General features: G+C 35.1%; 1 protein-coding gene across 4 annotated transcripts in view; it reads right to left on the bottom strand.

Annotated features, from left to right (window-relative positions):
- Positions 1 to 7,896: 7,896 nt before the first annotated feature.
- The window catches only part of LOC115969003 (cyclic nucleotide-gated ion channel 1-like), a 36,338-nt gene continuing 31,141 nt past the window's right edge, over positions 7,897 to 13,093 (bottom strand). For 2 of the 4 annotated variants that reach the window (XM_031088560.1, XM_031088561.1), the window contains 3 exons: positions 12,588 to 12,863; positions 9,601 to 9,876; positions 7,897 to 8,922 (listed from right to left, as the gene is read on the bottom strand). In XM_031088560.1, the coding sequence (XP_030944420.1) occupies positions 8,413 to 8,922; positions 9,601 to 9,876; positions 12,588 to 12,863 (1,062 nt within the window). In that variant the 3' untranslated portion in view covers positions 7,897 to 8,412. Of the gene's footprint in view, positions 8,923 to 9,600; positions 9,877 to 11,109; positions 11,954 to 12,587; positions 12,864 to 13,093 lie in introns of those variants that run through there. The other 2 variants (XM_031088562.1, XM_031088563.1) reach the window with 2 other exon arrangements.

The following is a 13,093-nucleotide window of genomic DNA, read 5'->3' on the forward strand; positions in this document are numbered from 1 at the left end:
TAAGATCCCCGGAAAGAAAAAAGAGAGCATGAGGCTCGGTAATGGAGTTATAGTGAGACAAAGGATGAAGAACAAATATCATCACCATGTTAAGGAACCTCGGACCTTTTGCGAAGACCGAGCATGGAGTGTTTTCACAATCACCCCATGAAGAAGGTGTCTCACAGAAGAGAGACGAGAGTTCGTCTTTGGACACTGTCTACAAATAAGAACAACCGGGGTAGTCAGGAAACTCCACCCTTGAAACATGTAGTACATTAGAGATAAGCTCTGGTGTGACTACGATACATACACCTCGAACCTATGTAACAAACCGAGGTATAGAGGTATCGAAACCGTGCATATTGGAATAGAACTCCTGTATAATCATGGTGGGACAGTTCACGGGTATCTCACATAGAGATTCCCATTTCTGACTGTGAATGACAATGGGTAAAGTAATATCGGAAAAATTCGATAGAATCATGCGGCGTTTCAAATAAATGCCACGTTGGGAGAAGTTCTCCGAGAAGTCTTGACAGGCCTTCTCATACGGAATCGAACAGAAAGAGGAGTAGGATCATAAGAAGATGCCCTGGAATAAAGAGGGTTCCGAGACGGAGCGGATTTGGGCTTAGGTTCCATGCGCAGACTGTTCAAGAGAGAGGGAGAGAGAGAGAAGCAAACAAAAAATTCCCAATCATAAAGAGTACCAATAAAAGAAAAGAAAAGGTACGTATGCATGTGTACGGCACCGAGATCCCAAGCCCATACCGGCTTTGGGCGCAGGCCCAGCAGAAAGGTCCAGTTACCTTATGCCCTTATTGAAACTGCCTTAGTGTAAAAACAAGTTTTGGGTATTGAGTTCCAAGAGGTGACCGGTTAAGCTTTCCCGGTCAAGCGTATGAGCCGTGTCCGGGAAATCATGATATGCAAGAGAAACTGAGTTGCCGAACATAATCGGTCAAAATGGAACCAAGTTCCAAGATCATAAATACTGCACCGCCCTCTCACCTAAACATCTACTTTAACTAGATAATATTGGACCTTCAGTAGCACTAACGGTGACTATAATCACAATCTCCCCACTAACCTTGGCTATAAATAGAAGAAAGTTGGGAGAAGAAGGGGTTCAGAAAAATTGAGAGAAAACAGTCAAGTGAGTGAGTATCAACTGAGTGTTGCTTTGAGTCTCTCTACCGAGAACGACCCATAGTAGGAAATCCTCAAGCCCACTACAAATAAATTATGAGCCCAAGTGATTTAAGGCCCAGAAGTCTTATACTTGGTTCCTACAGCATGAATAATGCATGAGCATGTGACGTGCAAAGAAAAAAAAACATCATGGGCTTAGCCCAATCCAATCCTACCAACACACAAGTTTTCAACATAGTAACATACATCTAAATGCATGAAACATAGTGAAAATACAAATGTGATGCAATGCATGAGCATATAGGATCATTTAAACAAAGCCCAACCAAAAAAATTACAAAAAACTCATCAATTTTCACAATCCCCAAAGAATTTTCAAAAACCTAAAAACCTAGGTCTAAATGAATGAAATGCATGAAGAATGAGAGAAAAGAGATCATACCAAGTGAGAAATGATCAACTTTGGCTGAAATCCAAGTGGGTTGAAGTTTAGAGAGAGTAAAGAGTGTTTGGGAGGTGAAAAGATAGATTTCTGTCGAGAGAGATAGGAGAAAATGAGATCTGATTCGCGCTGAAGCTATTTAAAGAAAACTCATCTTGATGGATCAAGGATCTGTCGAGAATCTGTCAAGCACTAATTCTCAACAGATAAATCTATCGAGGTGTTATTGAGAATTTGTTGACGGTAAAAGTACCTCGATGGATTGAATAGCTATCGAGAAGCTATTGAGCAGACAGAAACTTTCTCAATGGATCAAGAATCTATCGAGAAGCTATCGAGACAAATTCCATAAAGTTTCGATGGATCGAGGAAGTGATAAGACCTGTCGAGAAAAAGCAGTTCAAGGGTCTCATAGATAGCTATCTGTCGAAATCTGTCAAGAAGCTCTCAAGCTTGACAAAAGCAGTTTTTCAAAGAAGAGAAAAACACAGAAATGTATGCAATCAAGCAAGTTACATAACCAGAGATCCAAACAACATTTTAAATTTTGAAAATCATCTCTCAACAATAAAAATGTCAAGCATTTAGATCCAAAACACACACACACTCTAAACGAGTCTAACTAATTTTATATTTCAAAAACAAGTCAAGACAGTTTAGTAAGCATACATAAATACATGTATTCCTTGTAATAGCCAAATCACATTGTACTTGCACATGTATCAAAAGTAAAAAAGAATTTGCGTGTTGTGTGTGAAAACATCGCAAGAGTGCATAAGTGTTTCATGTTATGACGATTTTAGATATGAGAAAATCAGTATAACTCACACACAATTATAACTGCTTGATGGAGATTATCACCTTCGAGGTACATCCTATAACTCCCACATCTCCTAGAAACACGCTTGCAACCATATTTAAAAGCATTTTGATTCCTTTTGCTTTTATTTTTTCTTTGCATATTTTTCTTTTGAGCATATCGTGCATGGACATATAAGAGAGAGAAGAAAATACCCAATTATGTTAAGCTTTTGACATTGCACTTTTGCTATGCCGGAGAATACAGATGTCATTTCATGTTTGGCGGGCTTTAGTGGTAAGATGGTTATTTATGCATTTCTCTTAGGATTTTCTAGTCTTTTCCATTAAAAAGAGTGATATGAGTGTTAAGTACAATAAATTACTTAATCTTACTCATCACAAATATGAGCCACAAAGCTCACTTGCTTAGTTGTGCGTAAAGATGCTCATCTAAGCTACAAGAGATACAGAGTTTAGAAAACTTTGTTTCAATGACCATCCAAGGTACACAAAACACACATTGTTTTTGTATTTTTTTTTTTCAATTTTTTTATGAAAAAAAATAAAGCAAAACTAAAAAAAAAAAAAAAAAAAAAAAAAGAAGTTAAACCAAAGCATAGCATAAAACTAGACTGACTCAAAAACAAAAAAGCAAAACACAAAAGTAATGCATTAACAAAAAGAGAAGGAGAGAGAAAAAGTGATTAAATCACTTAGAGCCTTTTTCCTTCCACACCTTGGAAGAACCTTTCTGTTTAGCGAACCCTTGATCTGGCGGTAAGGGGGAAGAATTGAAGCCGTTCAAGTTCAAAAGGAACATGAGAGCCTTGAAAAGATCTGCAGGAGGAGCAAAAGAGGAAGAAAATTAATTCTGGTTTCCGAACGAGATGATATTGTTGCTTTGTTGAGTGGCTAACCACTTGTAACAATTAGGTCGAGTATGTCCAGTAGCTCCATAGTGATTACAGAGATGCTACTTCTTTTGCCTAGACTTTTGGTTATTACCTTACTTAGTCCTAGGGTTTTTAGTCTCTTTCTTTTCAAGTTTAGGGGGTGCTCCTAAGATAGATTTACCCTTGTCTATGTTCTCACTAGCTAAAACAGTTTTTACATTACTGTTCTCAGATTCAACATTATTACCAGGTGAAACAAACATAGTAGTACTGGAAGAAGAAATATTAGGAGAAGAGAAATCATACCCCAAACTGATTCGATCAGAAACAGATTTCTGAAGGCTAAGAATCTCATCAAGCTTTGCACTCGAAGTCCTTTCCAACTGAGCTCTTGTTAGGATTAGTGCCCTTAAATCCTATTGTATGATGCTATGTATGATATTAAGTATGACATTATGTATGACTTAATATTATGATTAATAAATTTGTTTTATTATTATCTGAAATAATGACAACATGAATATTCGGACATTATCATATAGTCTATGAGATGCATAATATGTGATTTAATCATAGAATATATAAATCACAAGTTTTTTGTAAACTTAAAATTTAGTTCGTAGTCGGTGATGAAATTGGGTGTTTCATTTGCGAAGACTATAACATATCAACTAAGATGATTTGTCTTGATCATGGAAGTGGAGACTTCTAGTTGATATGTTGATATGTTTTAAGCGTTAAGACATATTGAACTGGACCGCTGTGAGATTTATTATTCTCCTAATGACTGTCAAATAAATAATAAATCTCACGACTTATATTAACATGAACTCTTAATCCTGAGAGAATAATGGACCTGATCATGAGGTGTAGGTTGCTTTGATATATCAGGAATGAGATCTAAAGTTACGGTTAAAACCTCAGTATGTTAAGCAGTCACATTTAGTGTTAATGGAACATGTATTCTCAAAATGGAATTCATAGTCTCTTAGCGGAGATACAAAATATTCCCTTGAGATAAGTTTAATGGATTTGTTATTTAGAGAGTTAGGCTTAACCACTTTGGTAAGAAATTACTAAAGTATATATTTATGAAATTGGATTTCATAAATATATGATGAATAACTTACAAGGATTAAACTGGGTACTCAAAGATTAAGATGTAGTAATTTATAAAGTTACAGTCTACATTTATGAATTTGTATTACTACGAATATTTTATGAAGGGGTTGCATGTACAATAAAGTCTTGGGATATAATTTATAAATAAGGCCTAGAGTGCAACTATATTTATATAGTGGTATTAAATATAGTTAATGGTAACTTTGGACTTGTCAAGGGTTAACAAAAAAGCCCAAGACCCATTGGAGCTAGTGTCTTATTGGTCCCTTTTGGTCCCACTCCAAGCCATATACTAGAGCCCAATTGGAAAGGTCCAAAAGGCTAGCCCAATTAGATAATCAGTTATTAAGAGAGAAACATACAGATTTTTTATGAAATGGTGTATGTGAGTGTTGGACACTCTTGAATTCTCTCTTGAACAAATTCACATTACTGATTAAGAGACCACACATCTTGGGCGTTAGTGGAATTGGAGTGAAGATTAGAAGTATTCTCAAGTGTTTACAATCTGTGAATTTTTGAAATTTACCACACCAGGGTACACTTTCTTGTTCTTGTATTCTAAAATTTTCATAGCACATGTTATCAATATCGAATGAAGTTGATCTGTTAATTTTCCACTGCACACATGCATTTTTCTATTAGCTCTGACTTGAAACAGTTTCGCTTCAAGCTTCTAGGTCCTCTCAGCCAAGAAATTGTTCTCAAACTGCAGTGCCCCAATGGTCTAATTAGCTTCATCAAACTTTATGGAGATTTCTTCTCATTCAAGTTCCACATCATTGAGTTTCTTGGTGGCTAGCCTATACAATTTCTCATACTTTTCAGAGACCTTGTAAAATTTTGCATAGGCTGTATAGATGTCATCCTGTTCATTTATCTTCTTAAACTTAGACTCCACCAAGTCCTCTTCTTCATCTACCTCTTCAACAATCCCCTCAATAGGATTTACCGTAGTAGTGGAGGTATTCAAGATTCCCTCGTCATCATTATCCAAATCATCCTCAGGCTCAGTGTCACTCAAGGTAGCAACAAGGGCTTTGCTTTTCCCAATGGTCTTGCGATAAGTTAGACATTCTTGTTTCATATGTCCAAAGCCTTGACAACCGAAGCATTTTGGTCCGGAGGGAATAGTGTACTGACCGTCGTTCCTAGCATCTTCAATGCCCTGTTGTTGAAGTTTGCCACTTTGATCTAAGCATCATCCCAATCAGCTGGTACTTCCATTGACTTGGTCTAGCCTATTTCCATAGCTTGCCACACCTTCTTATCTAAAGACTGCAAGAAACCTCTCATGAGTACTTTCCAGTATGCATAATTAGTGTCATCAAATAAAGGAGGTATAATAAGAGTCTGTCTTCTATCCATGACAAACAAGGGTCAATGGATCACACAACAAAGATTAACCCTAATCAGAGTGTGCCCACTTTAATACCACTTCATAGGCCAAAAATGTATTGACCTCTTAGGTAAACTAAAAAATTAATTTTCCTAGCGAATTAATTAAGTCAATTTAACATGCAATATGCGTGGTAGCATAAACAAATCACCAAATACCTAAATACAACGGAAATTAAATTTGACACAAGTGATTTATTTACGAATGGGGAAAAGTACTGTGGCGAAACCCCACCAGGTGAATTTAAGGTTACTATTTCTGAGAATCCACTATTATCAAAACAAGCGGTTACAAGCAAAGGAATCTCAGTACCTTATACCAACCTACAGTTGAACCTTTACCCCAATACACAATTAGACTTATAATGTAGTGATAATCTCTCATTTCAATATATGGCTCCAAGTACATGACTAACCAATTGATGCACGGATCCCAGTACGTGACTAACACACCAACTTGTGAAAGATGTTGGCTGGAAAGTTTTTCAGTTCATCCACACGATGAAGATCAAGAAGCTCCTTTGTTACAAAACCCTACGATGTACAAACACAACAGCTTCTTCAAGAGAAAGATAAACTAGGACAAATTGTCTCCGGTCACAATATGCATGAATAAAACCTTTGCATCAAGTTGAGATGGCCCTTAAAAAAATCCTTATATATGTCTAGAGTTGTGAGAAAAGAAAACCTAAACAAATAGCTTGGATATGCGTGAAAAACAAATCCGAAAATCTAAATTTCGTAATCCTCAATAGATACAACTGTCGAGCTATCTGTCGAGCTTTGAAGAATTAAACCTTGATAGATACATCTGTCGAGCTATCTATTGAGATTTAATGAACAACACATCTTCACTTGATTCTTGGATTAATTTGCATGGCTTTAATACTTGGACATTTGAACTCTTATTCCTTGAAGTATTAAACATGTCCTAGATATACCCAATTACAAGTAAAGTGCGTTTTGTCAAAGAATTAGCCAATTCTATAAGATATATGTTCTTAACAAGTTCCACATATGTCCTAACAGTTATGATTTGAAATATATCAAATTACAATCAAAGGACCTAAAATGAATGAAAGAAAGTGAAATTACCATTGATACTGGGAGTGGGGGTGTCTGTAGAAGAGTTTATTAGAGAGTGGGTCACTCTTCCATGGCCACTGATGGGAAGATGAAATTGGGATTGAAGGTTGTATATTGAAAGGAACCAAAATTGTGGGAGAACCTAAATTAGGGTCTTGAAAATTTGATAAAAACCAATTCTAAATCTAAACCAACCAATCAAAATAGCCAAACCTAAATCCTACTGAACGCCCAAAATTAATATAAAATATTTTAACTGTAGCCATTCTAGAGGTCTGAGGCTAGCGGGATGCTGAACATTGGGTTAGTTGTGTGGCTTGGTGAAGTTGCGAGGTGGAGGCCTTTGCAACCATGAGAGAGATATAGAGACAAATATTAGTGAGAGAGCAGAGGGAGAGGTTTGCATTTTTCAAGCATGAGATAGAGGAGAGGAATAGATTTTAAAAATAGGATATTAAAATTTAAAAAGAAAATAGTAATGAGGTGGGAAATTGTGGAGGTTCTAAAACTTATGTAATACAACATGTAGAAGTCAACTATTAGTCAAACATATTCAATTTTATAGATATTTATAGATGTCGAATTACAAAAGTGAGATAAAAATTTCTTACAGAAAAAATACAAGAGAGATAAATGTATTCTCATAAAGCAAATTACAAGGGAAGTAGATGTCATGCAATAAACTACAAAGTAGTCTCATATTATAAGGGTATACCACATGGGTAGTATGTGTAATTTACCTCTTATAATGTGGAAAAAAAAAAAATATATATATATATATATATATATGCCCTATGTATCATGGTGTCCATACATTCCACTAGTAACAAATGAATGAAGCATAAAGGGATCCTATTGTATGAAATAAGATTAGATATGCATCGCATGTGTTAATACTTACAAGATAAAGGTTTTACGCAGAATCCTTATTTAATGTTACCCTAAAGAGTTTATTATTTCACATATTATTCTTTTTCTAAATCTACCATTATCATTTTCAGAATGATGCACCTACACAGAATCCAAACAAAGTAGCAGCTGTATGACTAGAAAAAACTAACCGATCCATCAAAACTAACTTAATACATGTAATTAGACATCAAAACCAACTATTGATTTACAGCAACAGTGTCGGCACTGCTTGATTCTGACGTTTTCTTGAAGCATCAACACCTTGATTGATTGCAGCAACAGACTGCAATAGTGAACAATTCTAAATAGAAAGATTTCTATTATTGCATAAAATGGCTAGCTAATTAAATCATTGAGTCCAACTCTGTTTATATAATCACAGAGGAGAGAGAAAGCTAAGCTAAAAAGGTGGAGATTCTGTTACAACAGGCTTAACAGCTTAACCACCTATTACACGTGCGAAAAACAGAAATCAAAAGCTAAATAACTGAATAAATGAAACACAGCGTCTTTCTCTTGATTACGTACACAGGATTTTAAGTGATACGGTGCACCTGACAAATGGGATTCAACACGACACCGTTTCCATTGTCTTCATCAAAATCATCTCTGATCCTCTGCTCTTCAAAGAGAAGCTGCCCTGTCTTGAACAACATCATCATCTGTCTTTGGGCGACGCTGGCGCCAAATTCGTTGTACACGAATTGCAGCCTTGGATTGCAATTTTTCGTGTCCTAATAGTGAGAACTTAGACTCCAATATTTTTTTGAAGTCGTGGGCCATTAGAGCGAAGGCTTCCACTTTTTTGTGGGTTTTGAGGGTTTTTGAAGAAACAGGAAGTATGGATAGGTTGCGCATGTCGTCGTCGGTAGGTTTCAAAACCCATTCAAGAAGTTTTCCTCCAAAGTACTGACCTTTTTCAAGACGCTCAACATGTCGAGAGTCAGATCCTTCACCATTATTGCTTGTATAAGTCCATACAATGCCTTTTGTAATCAAGAATACTGCATCATTAGGGTCTCCCTCCTTGACAATGTAGCAATGGTCATTGTAGAACTTTGGCTGGAGAGAGTCGCAAATCTTATGCAAAAGTTGTGTACGCTTATCCAAGCCATTATCTTTTATGATTTTGAGCTGCTCAAGAAAAACAAATAAGCTGAAGTACAAATCTATTTCCTAACTAAAAAAGAAAAGAGAGAGAGAGAGATGCTTACTTTCAATTTACCATAAAAAATAAAAATAAAAATTTAACTACAAAACAATGGGCCAAAGAGTTTTGCCTAGGATGACAATAGGGTAAGCAAAAGCCAAATGATGGGATCTTCAAGATCCACAACATTTCCATTAACTATTCTATCTTTATTTTTTTATTATAAAACTTATTTCATTAATATAAATATACTTACAAATACATCTAAATAATTAGTCATGATTGAAACTCTTTTTGATTATTTATAAAACTCATATCTACCCAACAAATGCCTAATGTGAGACTCGTCACATACTCATACAACACACACTTAAACAATGTCCACAAAAATAAAAATAAAAAATTAAGTATGATGTTAAGCATAGATTATGTAGCTCTAAGAATTAATATTTCAATAATATCTCATCTGATTCATAAAAAAATAATAATAATAAAATAATAAATAAATAAATTAATAATAATAATAAATAAATAAAAAGATAGAAAAAAATAAACAAGCCATACGATCATTTATTAATAAAACTATTCTCTTTTTCCATATTATTACTAATGAAATTTATAATACAGTTATTTAGCAAATTAATAGAGGTAATAAAACTCACATTCTTTAGTAGATTTAAGCAGATATGGCGCTTAACTTCCTTTTGAAGTTCCAATGGAAGATCAGGGATCAGGTTCTCCACATTAACGTCTTCGCCTTCTTCATATCTCTTATTTATGTAGTCCATAATCTTGCTTTCTGTTGTACTATCAAAGTCCTTTTTAGTAATCCATTTTATCATGCTCTTATGTTGTTTTTGTCGTTGACTTGACTTCATCTTCATGCGTAGCTCATCCCATTCTTTTATGGATTTTGATGTTGTCCACTGCATGTACATCTGTCCCACCTCTACTAAATCAGTTCAATTTTACCAAATCTCACCTTGTATAATTGTTTTTTTTATAGACTTCAATAATTTTTTCCCAAACCACTACCTTGGTTAGGAGAAGAATGAATAAAATTGTTAGCCTTATGGATGATGCTGGTACTAGGCTTTCCAGAGACTCAGACATGCATCTCTTATATTTGATAGAGATTCATTGATTTAGAAGTTTATACGGCTCTTCCACAAGGCTTTCACAGTAAGGGAGAGCTGATTTGTAAACTTAATAAGTCAGTTTATAGACTGAAACAGGCATCAAGGCAGTGGTTCTAATTTTCTATCAACTTTGCTCCAATTGGGCTATACTTAGTCAAAAGCTGATTACTCTCTCTTTACTAGTCAACAAGGGCAGTTTTTCATTGTTCTTTTGGTGAATGTGGATGATGGTCTGATTGCTAGTAATGATCAAGAAGCTGTGAATCAATTTAACGTGTTATTGGATTAAAAATTCAAGCTTAAGGACTTGGGTGACTTAAAATTCTTTCTTGGGTTGGAGGTAGCAAGATCAGAAAAAGGAATCACTCTTTGTCAAAGTAATGCATTGGAGATACTGAATGATGCAGGTTCAATTTGTTGCAAGCCTGTCAAAACTCCAATGGAACAAAACATTAAGTTTAGTACGTATGAAGGTGAGATTCTCGATAATACAAGCATTTATAAAAGGTTGGTTGGTTGGCCGCTATACTTGACCGTTACTAGACCAGATATCACTTTTGATGTTCATAAGTTGAGCCAATATATGACAACACCAAGGAAGCCTCATTTGAATGCAGCACACAAAATTCTATTGTACTTGAAGAATGAACTAGTGAAAGGAATATTTTTATCATCTAGTGCAGAACTTCTTGCAAAAGGCAGTGTAGATTCAAAACTGGGCTTCATGTCCAAACACAAGAATGTCTGTGACTGGATATTGTATCTTATTTGAGATTCTTTGGTGTCTTGGAAGCAGTGGCGGCTGCACATACACTTCAAGGGGTTCAAATGAACCCCCTGACTTGAAAATAAAAATTTATACATATAAAATATTGCGTTTCTAATTTAATTTACTTTTAAAAATATTTCTTCACACCTTGATCATATATCAACTTATCCCACAATTAAATAATAACTTAGTGTATTATTTATGTATGGATGAATATGGTTGTGTGGGTTAATAATTATACAGTGCAAGTGGGGTTTTCTTGAAGCACCAACACTTTGGTTGATCGCAGCAACAGACTGTAATAGTGAACAATTCTAAATAGAAAGATTTATGTTATTGCATAAAATGGCTAGCTAATTACATCATTGAGAGAAAGCTAAGCTAAAAAGGTGGAGATTCTGTTACAACAGGCTTAACAACTTAACCACCAATTACACGTGTGAAAAACAGAAATCAAAAGCTAAATAACTGAATAAATGAAACACAGCGTTTTTCTCTTGATTGCAAACTCAGGATTTTAAGTGATACGGTGCACCTGACAAATGGGATTCAACACGACACCGTTTCCATTGTCTTTATCAAAATCATCTCTGCTCTTCAAAGAGAAGCTGCCCTGTCTAGAACAACATCATCATCCGTCTTTGCACGATGCTGGTGCCAACTTCGTTGTACACGAATTGCAGCCTTGGATTGCAATTCCTCGGGTCCTAATAGTGAGAACTTAGACTCCATTATTTTTTTGAAGTCGTGGGCCATTAGAGCGAAGGCTTCCACTTTTGTGTGGGTTTTGAGGGTTTTTGAAGAAACAGGAAGTATGGATAGGTTGCGCATGTCGTCGGAGGTAGGTTTCAAAACCCATTCAAGAAGTTTTCCTCCAAAGTGCTGACCTTTTTCAAGACGCTCAGCATGTCGAGAGTCAGATCCTTCACCATTATTGCTTGTATAAGTCCATACAATGCCATTTGTAATCAAGAACAATGCATCAATAGGGTCTCCCTCCTTGACAATGTAGCAATGCTCATTGTAGAACTTTGGCTGAAGAGAGTCGCAAATCTTATGCAACAGTTGTGTACGCTTATCCAAGCCATTATCTTTCATGATTTTTAGCTGCTCAAGAAAAACAAATAAGCTGAAGTACAAATCTATTTCCTAACTAATAAATAAATAAGAGATGCTTACTTTCAAATTACCATAAAATCTATTAAAAAAAAATTTAACTAGAAAACAATGGGCCAAAGAGTTTTGTGGAGGGATGACAATGGAGTGAGCCAAAGCCGAATGATGGGATCTTCAAGATCCACAACAATTCTATTAACTATTCTACCTTTATTTTTTTATTATAAAACTTGTTTCATTAATATAAATATACTTAATAAATACATCTATATTACACATCTAAATGACTAGTCACGATTGAAAATCTTTATAATTATTTATAAAGAGTTAAAATGTGAGACTCATCACATACCTACACAACACACACTTAAACAGTGTCCAAAAAAAAAATGTTAAGTATAGATTATGTAGCTCTAAGAATTAATATTTCAATAATATCTCATCTGATTCATATAAAAAAAAAAATAGATAGAATAAAATAAATAAGCCATGCGAGCTGCTTGAGCCAGCTTGTGTGATCATAAAACCGATATTTATTAATAAAACTATTCTCTTTTTTCATATTATTATTAATGAAATTTATAATACAGTTATTTAGCAAATTTATAGAGGTAATAAAACTCACATTCTTTAGTATCTGTAAGCAGATATGGCGCTTAACTTTCGTTTGAAGATCCGTTGGAAGATCGGGGACCAGGTTCTCCACATTAACGTCTTTGCCTTCTTCATATCTCTGATTTATGTTTTCCATAATCAGGCTTTTTTCTGTACTATCAAATTTCTTTTGGGAAATCCACGATATCATGCCCTTATGTTGTTTTTGTCGTTGACTTGACCTCATCTTCATGCGTATCTTATCCCTTTTTTTTTTGGATTTTGATGTTGTCCACTGCATGTACATCTGTCCCACCTCTACTAAGTCAGTTCAATTTTACCAAATCTCACCTTGTAAGTTGTATAGTTGTCAAATCAAAATATAATTACTTTCAATGCCTAGAACAATTCATTGGATTAGGTTTTTATTTTTTATTTTTATTTTTTGGGGGGGGGGGGGGGGGGTTGGGGCCAAGGACAATAGAGATTACTAGTATTGTTTCTTTAAATACATTTCTACCCCACCCCCCCCCCCCC

The sequence above is a fragment of the Quercus lobata genome, chromosome 11 (genome assembly GCF_001633185.2).
Source record: "Quercus lobata isolate SW786 chromosome 11, ValleyOak3.0 Primary Assembly, whole genome shotgun sequence".
Lineage (NCBI taxonomy): Eukaryota > Viridiplantae > Streptophyta > Magnoliopsida > Fagales > Fagaceae > Quercus > Quercus lobata.